At 37.8% G+C, this 21662-nt stretch overlaps 1 protein-coding gene across 1 annotated transcript in view; it reads left to right on the top strand.

Moving 5' to 3' along the window:
- The first annotated feature begins 6570 nt into the window (after positions 1-6570).
- Positions 6571-21662, top strand: part of LOC117660168 (cytochrome P450 2C5-like) — a 33518-nt gene continuing 18426 nt past the window's right edge. The window contains exons 1-4 of the mRNA XM_034408245.3: positions 6571-6718; positions 8040-8274; positions 15627-15789; positions 16979-17125. Coding sequence (XP_034264136.1) covers positions 8098-8274; positions 15627-15789; positions 16979-17125 — 487 coding nt within the window. The 5' untranslated portion in view covers positions 6571-6718; positions 8040-8097. The remainder of the gene's footprint in view (positions 6719-8039; positions 8275-15626; positions 15790-16978; positions 17126-21662) is intronic.

The following is a 21662-nucleotide window of genomic DNA, read 5'->3' as shown; positions in this document are numbered from 1 at the left end:
GATATTGGAATTGAAAGGAAAAAAAAGATGGACAGATTGGAGAAAGGAAAAAACTGGAATATATTAGGTAGCAAGACAAGAAAAAAATACTACAGTCTGATTAAAATGGATGTAAATGCTCTTTATGTAATTAATGTCTAAATAATGTGAGATTTCCTCCTTCTTCTTTTTCTCTCTTTTCTATTTTTCCTTTTTTCCCTATTATTTTTTTATTTTATTCCTCTTTTTTTCCTCTTTCTTTTTCTGAATTTTACTTTTTTGATCTCTTTTGTCTTACTTTTATCTTTTTTTTCTTCTCCCTTTCTCTTTCTTTTTTTACTTTTCATTATTATTAATGAGAGAAGTGATTTTCAAAGTGGGGAAAATGTGATTATAGAAAAACTATAAGAAACGTGAAGATTATGAATGAATTTTTGATTACTAATAAGAATTGTTGATAGACTTAACGATTACAAAAAATTGCTTTCTTAAAAGGGTTTAAAATATTGTTTTTATAGAAAATAAGAAAATGTGAATGAAGCTTTGAATAGTAACAAGAATTGTCTATAGATTTTATGATTATTTTTAAAGCGAGCAAAGTTATTATAGAAAAACTACAAAAATGTGAAGACTATGAAATTTTTTAAATATTAATAAGAGCTTTCATGGTTGCAGAAAATTGATTTTAAAGTGGATTAAAATGTTGTTTTTTCATAGTAAATAAGAGAATGGAAATGAATTTTTGAACACTAATAAGACTTGTTTATAGATTTTATAATTATGGTAAATTGGTTTTCAAAATGATTTAAAATATTGTTTTTCGTAGAAAAACAAGAAATAAATAGGAAAGGGGAGAAATTTAAAGAAAATTAATAGTTCAGGAGAGAGTAGGAGAGAAGATATACATTAAAATGCATTATTATTTTAAATAGGTATGCTAAAACAAAATGCTATGAATCAGTTAATTAAATGAAAACTAGGAGTGAAGAGAAGTATGATTTTGGTGACTAGATGATTAAAGTTAAATTGTGAATCAGTCAAATATAAGGTTAGGAGTGGAGGAAAGCATCCCTGGAAAACAGCTAACTAAGCTGTGAACCAGCCAAAAATAAACTTAGGAGGAGTGGAGGAGACAATGCTGGGGAGCAGTTAAAGCTAAACTGTGAACCAGCCAAATATAGGTTAGGAGCGGAGGGAAGCATCCCTGGAAAACGGCTGACTAAGCCATTATCCAGCCAAAAATAAAACTAGGAGGAGTGGAGGAGAAAATGTTGGAGAACAGTTAAAATCAAACTGTGATCCAGCCAACAAATGAGGTTAGGAGTGGAGGAAAGCATCCCTGGAAACCAGCTAACTAAGATGTAATCCAGCCAAAAATAAACCTAGGAGGAGTGAAGGAGATATTTTTGAAGAATAGTTAAAGCCAAATTGATAGAAGTGGGGGAAAATATTGCTAGGGAATAGCTATATAAGTTATGAACCACTTAAACACTAGAATTAGTTGTAATAAAGAAGAAGCTTTAACTAGCAAAAATAAAATATTTTGGGTATAATAAATTATAGGTGGAAAGGTAGAATAAACTTTAAAGTGAATGGATATTGAAATGTTTTTAAGAGAGGAGTAAAATATTTTATGTTGGTATTTAGATGTGATTTTGAAGAAATATTGATTTGATTTGGGTCTTTGAAGTAAGGAAAATATAAGTAAGGAGCCTGAGTGGCGTAGGAGGTTAATGCCTCCTACTAAGGCAGCATTTAACATCCAGCTGCCTGCAATTACTGCGAGTTCAATTCTCACCAGGTTCAAGGTCGACTCAACCTTCCATCTTTTCTAAGGTGGGTAAAATGAGGACCCGGTTTGTGGGGGCAATAAGCTGATTTTGTATAAAATATACAAAAGTATGAAGGCTATTGCTTAACGCATTGTAAGCCGCCCTGAGTCTCCGGAGAAGGGCGGCATATAAAATAAAATAAAAAAATAAAATAAAATAAAATATGAAATACTGATTGTTAAAATGATAAATGAATATTATAAAAAGCTGTTTAGATTTGGAATTTAAGATTTAGGGTGATATATAGTAGAATGTTAAATGCTAGAACAAAATGTTAGATTGAATGATAAGAATTGGGTTTAGATTTCTTTTCTTTTTTTTCTTCTTTTTTTTCTTCTTTAAGATGTTAATGGATGAAATTTGGAATTTATACTTATTTTATACCGAACCAAACCTTTGCTCTAAAAAGATGTGTTTTATGTTTTAAAAATAAATAAAAAAAATTCAAAAAAAAAAGAAGAAGAAGAAGAAGAAGAAGCATTTGGAGTTTTATCTGTGTCCTCGGGGTCACCTGAATAGTGCTCCTGGTTCCTGTAATCTGCAATTTTTCTGGAAATCCATTCATATTCTCATACCATTCAAAGGATGTTTATCCCAAATGGCATAACTAAAAGTCTGTGAATTGAAGAATGATCTATTAACCACAGAATTAATTTGGAATTCTGGAACAACAAGCAAAAATGAAACCTGGAGTTTTGCAGAAATTTTAACACTGAAACAGAATGGTTTGGAACCATAAACTTCAGATAACAGATAACTGAAACTTTCTACAGAATGGTTTCAGATCATCCTAGAATTTGGTTTTGCCCTAGGTGATGGTGAACCTATGGCATGTGTGGCACATGGAGCCATATCTCTGGGAATGTGAGCTCAGCTCCAGCGTGCATGCACGTGCCAGCCACCTGATTTTCAGGCCTTCTGGGCCCACTGGAAGTCAGGAAATAGGCTGTTTCTGGCCTCCAGAGGGCTTCCGGATGGGTAGGGAAGGCCTGTTTTTCGCTCTCCCCAAGCTCCAGAGCCTTTCTAAGAGCCTGGGGAGGGCAAACACAGCCTGGGGAGAGGGAAAAAGGGGCCTTCTGGCCTACTGGAAGTCAGGAAATGGGCCGTTTCTGGCCTCCGGAGGCCTTGGGGGGTAGGGAAGGCCATTTTCGCCCTCCCCAGGTTCCTAGAAAGCCTCTGGAGCCTGGGGAGGGTGAAAAATGGGCCTACTAGGCCCACGTGTCTTCCCGTGCCAAAAGAGGGGGGAGTGCGCATGCGCGGGGCAGGGTGCATAGAATTATGGGTGTGGGCACACACGTGCATGACTGCCTCCCACTCCCCCCCCCCGCTTTTGGCTCATGGGCCCGTTAGGCTCATTTTTCATCCTCCCCAGGCTCCAGAGCTTTTCTAGGAGCCTGGGGAGGGCAAAAACGGCCTCCCCCCTGAGGCCCTCCAGAGGCCAGAAACAGAAAACAGGCCAGCTGTTTTCTGACTTACGGTGGGAACGGAAGGCCCATTTTTCCTCCCCCCAGGCTATTTTTGCTCTCCCTAGGCCTTCTCCACCCACCCGGAAGCCCTCTGGAGGCCATAAACAGCCTGTTTCCTGACTTCTGGTGGGCCCAGAAGGCCCGAAATTCAGCTGGCTGGTACGCAGATGCGTGCCGGAGCTGAGCTCGCATGCCCAACGATATGGCTCCATGTGCCACCTGTGGCATGTGTGCCATAGGTTCGCCATCACGGATTTGGAAGCACAAAATGATATAGCTATCCTTAGTAAGATGGGTAACTTGAAATGACTGAGCAAATACAAACATACTTTTCAAGTAGACAGCTATTTGAAGTTACAACTGCCAAAACATCTTAGGGAGATATTTACACGAGCGAGATTCTAACAGCTTGACATAATGGTCAGATATGGGAGATATGGGAGATTCCATTCTATACCCTACAATGAGCGTCTCTGCATTTGTGGATCGGCAGAGGTAGAAGACCTGGCTCACATCCTATTTGATTGTGAGAGACAGGTACCTTGGTCTATATACCAAATGAATGACCCATTGGGATCTCCATATCAAAACAGCTTACTTTAAGTGTAGCCAGAACCTGAAAATAACATTTAACACAGCACAGTACTTAAACAAAATGGTTCGATTGAGATCTGCATACATGGGACTAATTGGGGTAGATTGTAAACATGACACAGAAATATAATTTTATGTCATTTTATTCTATTTTATATATTTATGTATTAAATTATATTGTATCTTATCCCATAACTATTATATTTTACACTACTCTTATTTTAAATTATTTTTATAGGATTTTATTGGTGATACGTGTTTGAACTTTGTGCTTTGATATGGCCTATAGGCTAATCAATAAAGCTATCTAAATATTATAGTATCTAGTTCTGCTTCAGATACCAAGAAACCTCTTTCCAGAAGGTAACAAGGAAAACCGGTCATGATGTGTAGAGCCCCTAAAGTTGACTCAGCCTTCCATCCTTCTGAGGTTGGTAAAATGAGGACCCAGATTGTTGGAGGCAATATGCTGACTCTGTAAACTGCTTAGATTGGGCTGTAAAGCACTGAAAAGGTGTATATAAGTCTAAGTGCTATTGCTATTGCTAACAATACTTGTTGCGGCCCGCCAGCGGCCTAAGCAGATCGTGGCTGAGCCCGACGATGAGGAGGCTGGTGTAGGGTTGTGCCAACAGCTGGCGCAGCCGGCACTCGCGTCAGACAGTGAGGAGGCTGAAGAGGATGTGGTGCCAGAGGCAGAGTCTCAGTCTGGGCCTTCAGAACCTCCAGAGGCTCCTTCAAGTGGAGAGAGTGAAGTGGAGGAGCCTCTCCTCAATGCTCAAGCATGCAGGGCTGCCAAAAGGCAGGAGTGGCTACTCAGGAGGAGGAGGTCTCCTCAAGAGTAAGATTTAAGGATAATTGGCCACTCCCTTAGCCTATTTAAGTTGCACACAGTTAGTAATTTCTTGCTGGAAACAACGTGTAATTATTACAGAGCATTTTGGAGAGTGAGTGTCTTATCGTATCTTGTTTTCTGGGCTGGTTGCCAACCTTTGCCAGACTTTGTTTATTCTTGGTACATTATAACTTTGATAAGGACCGTTGGTGTGTGTCACAATCCTTGGAAATCCAGAGCTGGGGCAGAACAATACTGTGGACCCTGGTCAAGCAGCACTTATATGCCATGTCCTACGTAGAAGAAACTTCCAATCATCTTTTCTGCCATCCTTTCCACTCTCTGCACAGCCTTCCTGTTCAAAACAGTAATATTTCCAAACAAGCAATAAAACAATATGACAGGATGCTTTTAATCATCCCTCTATGTGGGAAAGTGAAAGTGGTAAAGACAAGGGAAGTGTGCTCTTCTAATGCAACTCAGAAAATGCAGGTATTGTTGTGCCTGCTTCACCAGTGTTTCTGTTCTGTCCCCGTCTCACACATACAAACAGTCAGCCAGGGGTTAAATAAAACTTGCAGACAATAAATTCCTTTGATAACAGGATTAGCAGCAACCCAGTAGCTGCTTGTCAAGAACTTTACTCACAGAGGGAGGTGTTCCTCCTCCGTCAGATAAACCAAAACAAATACACAAAGTCAAAGAATTGTCAAGTCCAATCCGTATTAAATCCAAGGCAGGCAGATAACGTAGTTTCAGAGATACAATGCGACTCGCTAGTTGTTTAGTTTTGTCCGTCACAGAGCCTGAATGGCCACCACACCCCCTTTTATCCCCTGTGGGGTGTGGTCCAGTGACTCAGCTTAATCTCTGGCATGCCTCCTTTTCTGCTGCGTGCGCTTGTCTCTCCGACGCTGGCGTGGATCCAGCCAAGACTTATCTCCATCACTGTCCGACTGCGACTGTTCGGAGATACCTGGCTCCTGGCCAATCTCTTCTCCCTCGGGAGACACCTGAGGCATTGCCAGAGAGGAGGGTCCTGGAGAGGGAGGCCTGGCCAACTCCTCTCCTTCACCTTCGAAGTGTTCTCCCTCCGATAAGACGGGCTCGGGGGTCGGAGTCACAACAGTTTCACAGTTAACTGATCAAGCTAACCTTCTTGTTAGCTGCAGCCCCAGAAACTTAATACTACTAACAACCTCCACAGTTGAATCATTAATACACAGAGGTATATGGCTGTGCCTGCCTTTCCTGAAATTGATGATTATCTCTTTTGTTTTTTCAAGCTGTTTATTTTACACCAATTCACCAATCCTTGTACATTAGGGCTGTGGGCCACAGTGGTGGATTGCTACTGGTTTGCACTGGATTGGGCAAAGCGGTAGCGGCATGCGCAGAAGTGCCCTGTGTGCGAGCAAATGCACATGCATGAGTGAACCAGTAGTGACAGGATTTGGAACCCGCCCCTGGTGGGTTGGATGTGTTACATGCTGGCTATGCCCACGCTCAGTTTAGCAAAGGGGGGGGGAGTCTCAATATGTCACATGACGCTGCTGTGACAATGCGAGTTTGACATCCCTGCTCTACACCCTCTCTGTAAGCAACGTCATTGTCATCCCAAACAAGGCCCACTAGTGGGCCTTATCCACGTACTTCACTATATGTTTAGTAGCAAACCTTGCACAACAGTCATAGGTCAACAGGATGGACAACAATGTCACAATACTTGTTCTGATAACTGATGCACCATTTTAACAGTGGCAGAAGGGTATAACTAAATTTATTTTGAAGGGGGAAAAACATAAGTTAAAAATGTGACCTGTTCTAACCTGCACCATTTCTGATATCTGTAACAAGAAAATCCAGATCTAGCCCTGCAGCTTTGGTGGGGCAAAGAGGAAGAAGAAGGGGTTAGACAGAGAGAGCAGCAGTATAAAACCAGATTTTCATGTAAAAAGGAAACATTTGGGACTAATATTGTGGAGGACAAGTCTCAAGTAGTTTGCTGAAAGGTATGTGTTCTGTGATCATTCCACAAATGGTATAAATAATGTCACTGAGATTTCAGACTGTTTATCTTGTAAATGCAAATGTATGTTTCACTGTTGTTTGCCAAAAGTTAGTAAATGATGGCATGAATGCACATCTTTAGGTTGAACATCAGGCTAAATGCAAAGATGTTATTGCTTTGATTGTTTTATTGGATTGCTGTCATTTTTGGCAGATTGCTAAATGCCTAAATATGCCCAATTCTTGTAAATTAGGAATAGGCAGACCTAGGTTTACCAACTAGGGGTTGGTAAACAATTATAAGGGAAGATTAGCTAGGATGAAAAGTGGGATCAGTCTGGAATTATTATGTAACTACAAATGAACTAAATCCAATTCACCCTGATTGTAATTGATCCTTATCTAATCAGGTGCTGACCTTTAGATGAGAAGGTTCATATGTATAGGCTTTGAGTAATATATCAAATTGAACCTTCATATATGGATATAGGTTTTTTTTTACTATCGATCAATTTTTCAGCTGCAACTCTATCAATCTCTAGTTGCTGATTATGCTGTTTTAGAATAAAGTCCAAATATTTGGAAAGTGCCAGGCTGCTGTTCCTGTTCCTATTTCGCCACTGTTTGACCAACTGATATAATAGACCAACTGATTTCATAGATCACAGCCCATGGGCCACATATGGCCTTTCATAGCAAGTAATGCAGCTCCATAAAATCATAAACATTCAACATTAGTATAAACATTAACGATATAATATATTTTACATGTGGCACAAGACAATTCCTCTTCAGTCAGTGTGACCACAGCAAGCCAGAAGTTTGGATACCCATGCTGTAGATGATAAGAGCAGACGGTGACCTCATTCCCAAGTATATTAAAACAGACCCATCCATTCATCTATTTCTTCCTTTTGTTGGCTCACTCAAAATTGCCATTACAATTTTCTTATTTTGGGAATCTATAAAGTGCAGCTACTTGTTCAGAATGTGACTCTCCAATGCTATCTTCCTCATACTTACTCTAATACCATCTAGCTACATTTTACATTCTAAATCTACTCACAACCAGAATATACTTATTTCAATTCAGAAAATCAGATTAATTACATAACATTTGTTAGATGCATGCCATTAGAGTACTCCTTCAGTTGTTCCAAGTTTGTTTAGGTCAATAGAACAAATACTTAAAGACAGCATTTTATGTTCCCAAAAAATTGATAGAAGAAGAAAAGAAGAAAGACAATTTGGGGAGTAGATGGGAGAAGACTAGCAAAATAATCACATTCTCTTTGCTTTTTTCATTCTCATGTGACTTTGCAGCTTTTTTCCAACCCCAAAGTCTCATTCCTTCTGCTCCATCAAGGCCAGAAGAATAAACATGCAGGTGGATCTGGTCCCTGGGGCAATAATACTGTTTGTTCTCTTTCTGCTCATATTCTGGGCCTTCCGGTTTCAGCAAGCAAGAGTCAGGCTCCCTCCGGGTCCCAGGCCCTGGCTCTTTCTGGGGAATGTACTGCAAAAAGATATTTTCCCTCTGCATAAAACCTACACAAAGGTAAGACAGTTTTTGATATGACTCCTTTCGTAGTGGGAGAGAGATTAAGAAGTATTTGGGTGATTACCAGTCACCCATAATTTGAGAGTTAAATTCTTTCTATTCATCTGTTTTTACCCAGAAGGAAGAAATAGCCCAACCTCTCAAAAGCAGCACTGAGAAAGATAGAATAGACACACAAATCAAAATAGCCAAGAAAATAGTAAGAGAATGCCTAACCACTCTGAATGAATTCAAATAAACTCCACCAGATGGTTTATATCAGAGGGTTCTGTAGGAGCTGTCAGATGAATGTAACCTTTCAAAGCTCCTGTAACACACGAGAAATACCAGAGGACCACAAAGAGATTGTGGTCCCAATATACAAAAAAAAAAAAAAAGGGGGTGGGGTGGGGGTGGGGGAATGGATCCAGGAAATTATAGGCCAATCAACTTGACATCAATACCTGAGAAAAACCCTGGAAAAGATAAGCAAGTGGAGGGTTTTTGAGCATCTAGAAACAAACACAGTTATTAGTTAGAAGCCAACATAGGATTCTTAAAAAGAGATCATGCCAGACAAACCTTATATCTTCCTCTGATGAAGTGATTGATTGGTGGATCAGCAAAATGCTGTGGTTATAATATACTTGGTCTGTTTTTCATTGTTCTGTTCACAGTATTATATACATAATATATTTGTTCTGTTTTTCATTGTTCTGTTCACAGTAATTAGCTTATGACTTCAGAAATTTCACTTAAAATAGCTATGAAATTTGGTCATAAATGAAGAAGTATACCTATATAATTTTATTTTTTTTAATACACTTTATTCAGCTATTATTACATTAAAAACATAAAAAAATATTTCACTCAACAACAGCTATTTGTGGTGTTTTTCTTGTGACCATAATTCGTGCATTATGTACAAAAATTAAATTGTGCGTATTTACATTCTTATTTTATCTGTTACTTATACTTAATAATTATCTATCTTTAATCTATCTCGGTTCTATTCAGTTATACCACTGTTCCCACACATTGTAAAATATCAATGCCTCTTTATCTTTTAGACTCAGCGTTAATTTGTCCATTTCTGTGCAATTCATGACCTTTTGTATGACCAGTTTCTCTGCGGGTGTACATTGCTGTTTCCAAGATCCCCAGTAGGAAGAGTTCCGGTTCTAAGTCTAATTGTTCATTAGTAATTTCCTGTAGCCAATCTTTAATTTTTAGCCAATATTTTTGAGCCTCCGTACAGGACCACCACATATGGTAGTATGTTCCCTCTTTCTTTTTACATTTCCAACATATGGGGTTCATTTTAGGATACATTTTCGCTAATCTCTAAGGGGGTAAGTGCCATCTGTAGAACATTTTATATGCATTTTCTTTATATGCTGATTTTGTTAGTTTATGGTTTCAGTTCCATATGTTCTCCCAATCTGATAGTTTTATGTTGTGTCCAATATTTTGACCCCATGCAATCATGCATCCTTTCACTACTTCTTCCTCCAGTTCTACTTCCAGAAGATATTTGGAAATTTTAGTAATATTTTTTTTGTCTGATCCTAATAAAATTGTATCTAATTGTTGTGGTGTAAGATATATTCCATAATCTTTTATATCTTGTTTATATCAGTTTTGTAATTGGAGATAAGCCCACCAGTCAACTTGTAGCCCTTGTTTTTGGAGGTCCTGTATTGTTTTTAACTTTCCATGGTTATCTAATAGGTCTTTATATTTTAACATTTTGTTCAAATCTAAATTGTTTGGGTGGATCATCGCTTCCATTGTGAATAAATCCCATTGTGGGATTTTTATGTAGTCGTAGAGTTGCCAGGTATCCACTATTTGAGCGGACAGTCCACTTTTTCACATTATGTTCACTATTTTTTTTCACAAAATAGAGGACTTTTACTTATTCAAAAGCTTTATGATGAAATGGTATGTAATCTAAAGCTGTACAGTCTAAGAGAATAAGGATAGGAGAATCACATTTTGTCTTTTTTTTCATAAGTTAGAATGAGACAAAGATCGAATATCCATTGAACTCGATTCTCCGAAAAAATTAATGATGAGATTAAAATAAAAATATATTATAAAATTATGTACAGTTCACATTTTTAAAATGTATTGTAGCTTGTGTCGACTGACCTAAAATGGCGTCGAGTGATGAGAGTGACAGCGGCGAGATTTCAAATTCTTTAAAACGAAAGAGAGGAGTGTGCAAATACACCAAAGACTGGGAAACTACTTTTGTATGGATTACCAACAACGAAACCGACAGAACAAATATGACGGCCTACTGTAAATTGTGTCAGAAATCGTTCACAATTGAATATAATGGTATAAAAGCTGTCACACAGCATGCAAGCACAAAAAATCATTTAGATAAGGAGAAAATAGCTTCCAGCAACAAGCGAATCAATTCATTTTTCATTGTTAAAGACTCCTCTTTCAGTGAGAAAGTGACTGTAGCTGAAATGGCTGAAATTTACCATGGGATCAAACACCATATTTCTTTCTTGGCTCAAGATTGCAGTATTAAGTTAATGAAGCAAATTTTTGATGATTCAGAAATTGTAAAAAAGATGTCTTGTGGAAGAACCAAATCATCAGCTATTGTCAATGAGGTTTTGTATCCTTTTTCTATTGAGTTGGTTCTCAATGATCTTAAAACTGGAATTCCATTTTCTCTCTCCTCTGACGCATCAAACAAGGGAAATCGCAAAATGTATCCCGTTGTTGCACAATATTTTACTTGTGAAGAAGGACTGTGTGTGAAAATTTTAGATTTTTATGAGGATTTTTTCGAAGATTCTACATCAATAAAAAACCAGCTGTGTCGAGTTCTTAGTGATAACTAATTGGAAATAAATAATGTTTCAGCTTACTCAGCAGATAATGCATCGGTCAATTATGGAGTGAACAAATCTGTTTACCAAAAATTATTGCTGGAAAATGACAATATTGTAGCTGCTCATTGCAATAATCACATTTTACACAACAGTGCAAAAAATGCATTAAAGCAGTTATCTTTTGATATCGAAAATGTAGTGCTGAAGGTTTCTGCCAAATTTTCGAATTCTGTGAAGAAACGAGAAGAGTTGAAATCATTTTTTGAGTTTTGCGAGTCAGAATTCCATGAAGTTTTGCGCCATGTTCCAACACGTTGGTTAAGTTTGTTTAAAGCAGTCGAAAGACTTCTTTTAAACTGGATACCTCTAAAATCATATTTTATTTCTCTTGGATCTGATGAGTGCCATAAGGTTATCTGGAACCTTATTTTGGATCAGGAAAATGAACTCGTAAAGGACGATGAACCAACAATTTCAGAATTGTATTTATATTTCACGCACTTCTTCATGTCAATAATGCAAGACAACCTACTGAAGCTGGAAAGCAAGAAAATTCTTGCATGTGAACTTCACATTATCATGTGTAAGCTGCGTGATTCTTTGCAAAAAAAATACGATGAGCAGTTTTTTGGAATGAAAGTTTTATTTGCCTTACGTAAAAAACATTGCCTGAGAATGCCGTGCAAAAGTTCAAGAAAGAAGCCATCAACGTGTATCAAAGAATCATTGCGTACCTAGAAAAGTGGTATAATTTCACCGATTCAGTATATGAGACACTAAGTTGTTTCAATCTAATTGATCGCAATAATCCTCCAACTTTAGAAGAAATGACGAACATCTGGTTATTATCACCATGGCGAGAAGTACTTCCACCCAACACTCTCTTCGATGAAATTTCTGCCTTAGAAGAAGTTTATGTTCATCTGCAGGGCGATTCATCCCTTGATAAGTGGACGTACTTTTTCAAGAAAGAGCCAGCTCTGAGTTTACTGAAACTGTTCCAGTATTGTGCATCAATTCCGGTATCAAATGCAAACGTTGAACGAATTTTCAGCATCATGGGAAATTTGTGGACTGACGAACATAACCGATTGCTTGTACCATCAGTTCAAAGTGAACTTTGTATATTTTTTAATATTTCTCAATGTTGTACTGAAATTAAAGAATTATTACTTAAACACAAAGAATTGATCAAAGTTGCACAGTCAGATAAAAAAATACACACGACAGCAAAGTAAAATGTAATTTAATATTTTACATATTATTATATTTGATGTTTTGAATTTTAAGTAAAGTTTTGAAGTGATTATTTTAATATGTGTTAAAATGTTTGTAAGAAAATATATAATTTAATTGTAATTTTTTTTTATTTTTTTACTACTTAACACCCCCCCCCCACCCGCTTGTCCGCTATTTTTGGGAAGCAGACCTGGCAACCCTAATGTAGTGTTTCTTTTTAACTTTAATCCAATTATTTATTAGCAAATTTCTAATCAAGTGTCTGTGGAAGTATTGTTTTGTAGGTCCTGTTTCCCACAGAAAGGCAAGCCATCCTCTCTACATGTTGTGACAGTCTATAGTAGTATTCTTTATTCTTCAAATTGATCCAATCTTTTAACCAAACTAATGTTGCTGCACTATAATATAATTCCCAGTTTGGCAATCCAAATCCTCCTCTGTTCTTCAGATCTTGTAGTAATTTCATTTTTATTCTGGGTTTTTTCTTCTGCCAAAATTTTTTTGCTGTTGTTTTATTAAGGTCATTAAAAAAGGTCTTTTCTAATTTAACTGGGATGGTCTGGAACAAGTATAGAAATTTTGGTAATATAGACATTTTTAAGGTTGCTATTCTTCCTAAAAGTGACAGTTGCATGTTAGTCCATAGTTCTAAATCTTTGTTTGTGTAATAGTTTGTTATAGTTATTCTCCTTTATCGATTTGCAGTGCACTGTCAACCATATACCTAAGTATTTGATTTTTCTTGTTGTTTGGAGTCCAAATGTTCTTTCCAATTCTGTTATTTGTAGTTCTGTTAAATTTTTCATTAGAATTTTCTTTTTCTGTCTATTAATTTTCAGTCCTGCTACCGTTCCATATCTTTCTAATTCCTTAATTAATGTTTGTCCTTTCTCTATTGGGTTTTCGATAATAAAAGCCAAATCATCTGCAAATGCTTGCAATTTATATTCTTCATTTCTGGTTTTCAATCCTTTTATTTCTGAATTTTGTCTAATTCGTTCTAATAATACTTCTAGTGACAGTATGAAGAGCAGAGGAGATAGAGGACAACCTTGTTGATCTCCTTTCTCTATATTTAAAGTTTCGGTGTTTTCTCCATTAATTATAATTTTTGCTTTTTGTATCAAATATATTGCCATTATAATATTCTCAAATTTAGTGCCAAAATTCATATTATAAACTTGTTGAATCATAAATTACCAATTGAGGTTGTCAAATGCCTTTTGGGCATCCAAGAAAACAAAGGCTAATATTCTAAACTGTCCATTATTATTCTTAAATTATTCCTGATTTGTCTATTTGGAAGAAATCCATTTTGATCTAAGCATTCTTTAGCATGCTAATTTGAGATTGGAATCTTCTTCAGAGATCTTTGGAAAGACCGTCTTTGTTTTTCCACTTCTATTTCCTTCACCAATTTCTCTACAGTTGTTGCTGTAATACTGCTTCTTGTCTGTTCTAACAGTTCTCTGAAACCCAAAAGACGAGAATAGATATAGTTCATGTTTAAACTGTGGAGTCCTTGGTGCTCTCTAACCTTGCTTACAGATATTTCATTACCCAAGCGGGATTCAACTGCTTCTAGCCTATTCGCTAGAACCGGTAGTTAACTTTCTAAACAGTTCGGAGAACTGGTTGTTGGAAGAAATCGCCTTTTGTTTTTTTCCCACTTTACATGGCTAATCCTGTAAGGAAGGCATTCTGCTGTTGTTTCTAGCCTAATCTTTATTGCCCTGCTTACAGAAACTGCCTCTCAGTTAACCTTTATTAAATCTAGCAGCTAAAGGTTCCTGGCAGTACGCCCAGACTTACTAACTCCGGAGTCTTTTTTCCCCCTTTGCTGGTTCTTGACTTTGTTTTAAGATTTTTGTTCTGGTAATTGGTTTAACAAGCAACAGCTACTGTGTTTGCTCCTTTGCTACATTGTAGCGCTAATTGTTTTCTTCGTTGTTCGGCTTATCTCAAGTGTTTACACTTGAGCTTGTCTGGGGTGTGAGCTCTGGAAATGAGCTTTTGTGTTTTAGTTTTAAAAGGATTTAAACTTTTGTGATTTAATTATTTGTATTGTTTTTGAATTTTTTCCTGCCTCGTGGTTTCTTTTTCTATCTGGGGAGGGGATCTTTTCCCCTGCTTTAATGATTCTGGCACTGTCTTCTGAACTACTCAAAATTTCTGCTACCGGTTCTCCAAACTGCTCAAAATTTCTGCTACCGGTTCTCCAGAACCTGTCAGAACCTGCTGGATTTCACCCCTAGTGTACTTCCAAGGGGCACAATGCAAGCTTGGCACTGATTTTTTTTTTACTGCCTTTCTGGGGGAGCAGAGCAGAGCAACAAATGATGATTAAGGGACTGGAGGCTAAAACATATAAAAAGTGGTTGCTGAAATTGGGTATGTCTAGTTTAATGAAAAGAAGGACTAGCAGTGACATCATAGCAGTATTCCAATATCTTAGAATTTGCCACAAAGAAGAGGAGGTCAAGCTATTCTCCAAAGCACCTAAGGACAGGACAAGAAGCAATGGATGGAAACTAATCAAGGAGAGAAATAACCTAGAACTAAGACGAAATTTTCTGACAGCTGAAACAATTAATCAGTGGAACAACTTGCCTCCAGAACCTGTGTTTGCTCCAATGCTGGAAGCTTTTAAGAAGGGATTGGACAACCATTTGTCTGAAATGGAATAGGATATCATGCCTGAGCAGAGGATTGACTAGAAGGTCCCTTCCAACTCTGTTTTTTATTTCTATATATAAGTGCAATAGTTCTTCTATATGCACAACAATGGAAAGATTTGGCACTACTCACAATGGAATAGTAGATGGTAAAGATGATGGCGCTTGAGAGATGGCTAAACTGAGTGCCTTGATCAAAGGAAAAAAAACACTAATTAAATTTTCAGATATTTTTCATGAAACAAAAAAAATGAAATTATGATATGTAGATTTTATGATTATAAATGATAGATGGTTGAAAAAAATGAAAATTACATTGCAACCATAAATTAGGAGTTTAATGCAAATTTATAATGGTTGGGAAAAAAAAGGAAATCAATTTCTATTTATTTCTTCTTTCTTTTTTCCTGCACATTTGGCTTTGTTCTTTTTTTCTGTACTTCTTTCCTTTCTCTTAAATACTGTTTTCTGTAAGTTATCTTTTTTATTTAAAATTTAATACATTTTAGAGATCCTGTCAGCCATTAACTGAATCAGATATCTAACAGTGAGATCTCAAATTCTACTGATTCACACCTTTGGTGGATTTTGTCCTCAGCTCAGTAAGAAGTATGGTCCAGTTTTTACTCTCTGGATAGGAACAAAGCCACTCGTTGTGATTTGCGGATATGAGGCAGTGAAAAGTGCTTTGGTAACTCATAGTGAAGAATTTGGTGGACGACCTTCAGTACCTATCCTCCATCAAGTAACAAAGGGCAATGGTGAGTGTAGACATTATTTTCACTTTGATTTCAGATGTAGTTTTCATTTCTAGAGGAAAGAAAAAAACATTAACTTTTTCAGGCAAGTGATGGTGGCCAATATTTTTTTTTTAGGAATAAAAAATGAAATAGCTAAATCTGTTAGAGGAACTTGAAAATCTGTTTAGTCAAAATGCCAATTAAAGGATAAAGTACTAAAACAAGAAAGAGCAGGGCACGGAAACCTGTGTTTAATATCTGCTTAGAAACTACAGATTTCAGAACTGTCACTCCTCAGGCCTTTTTAAAGCCAAATTTAAAAGTGAACTAATTAAATAGGGCCAAATCCAAATCGTAATAGTGAAAAACTTTCAATGAGAACCAACAGAAATATCTACTAATATGTTTTAAAATACATTAGATAATGCTAGATATATTTTTTCTTTAGAATTTCATAGTCATTAAGTCATCAAGTTTCAGCTAGAAGCTTTGACAAAATTTATTTCCAACCATTAGTTTATGTTTCCTTTTTTAAAAAGGAAGGGAGGGAGGGAGGAAGATTTGCCCTTTGCCATTTTTAGGACATATTACATTGGCAAAAGTACAACATTGTGCAATACTGAAACTATCAAACTCATAATACACTTTGAAGCCATCAGATACTACTTGCTGCTTCAAATGTTCATCATGCTGATTGGCAAATCTACTTTGAGGGGGTGAACTGATAGAAAATTTATTGAAATGAATCACTCTTTCAAAGCTGGGCATAGCCTTACAACTTGGATTCAAGCCTTCTAAAATTAATAGCTTGCAGGTAGGTGTTGCAATCAGGAGGCCTTTTCAAACTTTATCCAGTAATTCAGTTCTCATCAGATTGCTGTCAAGTTCCAAAATTGAGGTCGTCAAATTTCAGGATATATTGAAGGAATAGAAAATAACACTTTTGTTTTTCAAATATAGCTTTTGTTTATGTATGTTGGTGGGCATGTTGGTATAAAGTTGAATAAGAAAAGTTCAAGCCCATAATCAAATCAAATTTCTTTTCCTTTTGCCAAAGTATCAATGACTTTTGAAAGAAGAAATAAAATTTTATTTGAGCAGGGTAGATGCTTTCTGGATGGGAGTGAATATCAGATAAGTTGCTTTTTTATTCTTTAAAACAAATGTTCTAGTGTCTGTTACCTGTTATTGCCAACTTTTATCCTTCCAGGGCTTATTAGTGAATACAAGAAATGGAAGGTTATGCGTCGTTTTACTCTCACCACATTACGGAACTTTGGAATGGGACGGAAGTCAATGGCTGAACGGATGTTGGAAGAAGCCCACTATTTGGTGAAGAAGTTAACAACCTTTGAAGGTGATCTTACATTGCAGAAGATTTTTATTTATTTATAGAATTATATCCCTTTAGATATAATTTATAGAATTATATCCCTTTAGGCATACAACACAAGGTAGTATACATAATATTCCTGCCTCTATTTGTCCTGCAACAACAATACTGTGAAATGGTTTATTTGTTTACCGTGTTTTTCAGAGTATAAAACGCAACTTCCCCCCCCCCCCAAAAGGGGGTGAAAATTTAGGTGCGTCTTATACACCAAATGTAGCCCTGCCCACCCACTGGCCCCCACCCGTTGGCCTGTGCCTCGCAGCAGTTACCTTCTTGCAAGAAACAGCAAGAAAAAACAGCCCTTTTCAGCTTCAGCATAGGTTAATTAGCACAAGTTGATTAGATCAGCCTCCTGACTCTCAGCTGTTTTGCTCAGGGCTCTCCTGCTTGCTGCAGAGTGCTGGAGCAGATTTTTTCCCCCTAGCTATGCTGAAAAAACGAAACTGAAAGTAAAGCAGGCTCTTTGCTGGTGACAAAATGAGGCAGAGAGAGATTTCTTTTTTTTTTTCCTCACCAAAAAAGGTAGGTGCAAACAATGGGAAATTTAGGGCAAAAGAGAGAGTTCAAGATTTTAAAACACAAAAGAAAAAAAGCTCTATTTAACTAGGAATTGTAATAATTGAGATTCTATTAATTGTATATTGTGTTGAAAGCAGAAATGGTTAAGTTGTGGTTTAGAGGAATATATGAGGGAAATTATTTGGTTTATTATTATTGGTAAATATAATTAATTGATTTGTAAGAAATTGGATTGCATGGAAATAATTGGAATATTCATGTTCATATTGATTAATATACAAAAAAGATAGTTATAACTAATTGATTTATATAAAAATATTGAATTTGTATTAAACAATTGTAATATTAAATAATTAACCAATGTGAGGATGGATATAAAAATAGATGACAATGGGAAGGGGTATAATATAGAATAGAAGGGAAAAATTGAATTTGATTAAGATTAGAGATGAGAATGAAGGGTAATACTGGTTTTTAAAAAAAAATAAATGAGGAATAAATATGGCAAAAAGGAAATATAGAAATTGTAAATTTAATTGAAATGACTAAACACTGTTTAAATTTGTGAACCAGCCAAATACTCTGTTCAAAGAAAATACATTGGTATGTTTGTATGTATGTTTGTCTAAAAAATATATAAAAAAAACTTTTTTAAAAAAACAACAACCAAAAAAGGTAGGTGCGTCTTATACTCCAAAAAATATGGTATTTATAAGTCCAGAAACAAATACTTTGTTTTTTATTGAATTAATACTCTGCCTTATGTATTGGATTATTATATGTAAATTCTGTGAGGGGCAGCAGTGATGGCCAGTAGTCCTGGCTGTAAGTCCAATAACATGTCAAATATTGTTGCAATATCTAGTTAATTTTCTCAGCATCTCCATATGCAGCAGTGGAATGGGCAGCTGACAAACCGAATTGTACCTACAAAAGCTGGAACAGTATCCTCCAAAACCTGGAAGTAAATTGACTTCTGCAATCTGACACCACTCCATTCCTCTATAAAGAAAGAAATGATCCAAAATATCTGAGCACGCTTCCTTGCCTTCGGGAAACCCTTGCAAGAAATAAAATGTGCCATTTTGGTGAAAAGATCCACCATCATCAACATGGATGTATAACTCTGCACAGGTGTCAAGTCTGTTATAAAGCCAATTGACATTGAATGCCAAAGCTGGGAAGAAGTGTTTCTAGGGACTATAAAAGTCTGTTGGCTTGCAATAGAATAGAAGAATAGAATAAAAGAATGGAATGGAATGGAATGGAATGGAATGGAATGGAATGGAATGGAATGGAATAGAATAGAATAGAATAGAATAGAATAGAATAGAATAGAATAGAATAGAATAGAATAGAATCCGTAGTAAATAAAGCCCCCCTCATTTGTGATCTTGTTCAGGAGGGGGAGCGGATCTGGCAGGAATTACGGAGACCTGGTTAGGCCAAGAGGGGGGGTCCCCCTCGTTGAAATGTGCCCTCCTGGTTTCCGTGCATTTCATCAACCGAGGTCACAGGGTAGGGGCGGGGTGGTGGTGGTTATTATAAAAGAAGGTCTTGGTCTGAGGGAGGCCACTGTTCCTCAGTTTGCCGGTTGTGAGTCCCTCCTGGTGAAGTGGGGTCATGGGGTACAGGTGAGCTTGCTGATCACGTACCTGGCTCCCTGCCAGGTGGCAGGGCCCTGCCCAAACTGCTCAATTTTATAGCCGGGGTGGCGGTTGATACCCCAAGGCTTATGGTCATGGGGGATTTTAACCTGCCATCCATCAGTGAAGCGTCTGAGGCAGCGCGGGAGTTCATGGCTTCCATGACAGCTATGGACCTGACCCAGTTAGTGCATGGCCCTACTCACGTGGGGGGAAACACTCTGAACTTGGTTTTTGTCTCTGGTCAGTGGCTGAATGATCTCGATACTGGGGATATAGTGACTGAACCCTTCTCGTGGTCGGATTATTCCCTCCTTCACCTTGACCTTCGAACTGCTATACCCCGCCACAGGGAGGCGGAACCGATGAGGTGGTTCCGCCCCAGGCGCCTGATGGACCTGGATTGGTTCCAGACGGAGCTTGGGCCGTTTCCTGAGGCTCTGGCTCATGGCTTGACCGAAGACCTGGTGGCTGCCTGGAATAGGGCGGCCGCTGGAGCTTTGGATCAGGTCGTGCCTTTGTGGCCTCTGACTCGGCACCGATCTCGCTTGGCTCCTTGGTTCACCAAGGAGCTGAGGGAGATGAAGTGCCGGAAAAGACGCCTGGAGAGCGGTTGGAGGGCCAGCCGGTCTGAATCTGACTGAACACTGGTAAGGTCTCATATTAAGACTTAACTTGTGGTGATAAAAGCGGTGAAATGTAACTATTTTTCCGCTCTTATTGCGTCATCAGATAACTGCCCGGCCGCCCTGTTTAGGGTGACCCGCTCCCTGCTCCTTCAGGAAGCGCGGGAGGACCCCTTGGAGGATAGAGCCGAGGACTTTGTACAGTATCTGTATGATAAAATCACTCAGATTTGGGAACATCTGGACTCCGACTGGGTAGTCTCAGGGGGAGGGACTGGGGCAGGCCTTGAGAATATTATCTGGGAAGAGTTCGATTCTGTGATCCCCGAAGACGTGGACAGGATACTGAGTAGACTGAACGCTGCCACATGTTTATTGGACCCGGGTCCCTCCTGGTTGGTGCTGGCCTCTCGGGAGGTTACACGAGGCTGGCTCCAGGGGATTATAAATGCTTCCTTGAATGAGGGTGCCTTTCCCACCGCCTTGAAAGAGGCGGTGGTGAGACCTTTCCTCAAGAAGCCTTCCCTGGACCTGGCAGTATTGACTAATTACCATCCAGTCTCCAATCTTCGCTTTGTTGTGAAGGTTGTTGAGAGTGTGGTAGCACGACAGCTCCCTGGATGAATCAGCTTATCTGGCTCCGTTCCAGTCGGGCTTCAGGCCTGGGTTCAGCACAGAAACAGCATTGGTCGCATTGGTTGATGATCTCTGGAGGGCTCAGGACAGGGGTTGCTCCTCTGTCCTGGTCTTTTTTTTTTTTTTTTATTGAAAAAGTTTTCAAATACAAGTTTTTCCCCCTTCCCCCCCCCTCTTCCCTAACCCCCCCTCACCACCCATCCCCCCCTGTGACTTCTTCACAACATTAAGCTAATTCATAACTAATTACATAATATTTTACCATTCCCTTACTCCCTCCTCAAAATACTGACCCTTAGCATAATATTCTTATAACCCCCATTTTCGCAATAATCTGCCCTTTTTCTCCTCCCCCAAACTTATAGTATATTATTATAACAACATAACATTTAATCTTTTATATATATTAATATAACATTTCAAAGCAGCCTTCTCCCCACATCCAAATTTAACATTTATTCAATTCTATCCAATTCCTCCACTCCCCTAAATATATGACTTAAAAATCCTTTTTCTTAAACTAATCAATTAGTAAACTAACCTATTTCAACCCAGTTTCCCGCAAAATTACCATGCACTACAATTCTAAGTATGAACCACTGCCCACTCTGCTAAAATATACATATATCTATGTATACATTCCATTTTATATATATATAAAAAAAGACAATAACATTAAATTTATAATCCATATAATATCTTCTTTGACGTCTTTCCACTGGATTGTTGAGTCCATCATCCATAATTGGGTAACATAGCATCCTGGTGCAACAGTTTGTTCAAAATCTTCAGTCTTCATCTGCCCCCATCAGTAATGAATATCCTCATATATATATAAGAGTAAAAACAACCACCCGAGTGACATTATAATTATATTCCATATAGTTGTAATTGTGGTTTTCATCAGGATTATTAATTCCCATCATCCTAGTGGGTAACAGCCAGATCTTCTGCATGCCCCAGCATGACTCTCTTGCCTTGTAACTCGAAATAGTTATAATATATTTATCGGTAAAAGAAATCCAAAATAGATAATTCAAATCCAACAATGTAAGGCTCTTTTCACATCCCAAA

Source organism: Pantherophis guttatus, chromosome 2 (assembly GCF_059756535.1).
Source record: "Pantherophis guttatus breed Tessera chromosome 2, ASM5975653v1, whole genome shotgun sequence".
NCBI lineage: Eukaryota > Metazoa > Chordata > Lepidosauria > Squamata > Colubridae > Pantherophis > Pantherophis guttatus.
Note: the sequence above shows the minus strand (reverse complement) of the source record. Positions and strands in the feature narration are given on the sequence as shown.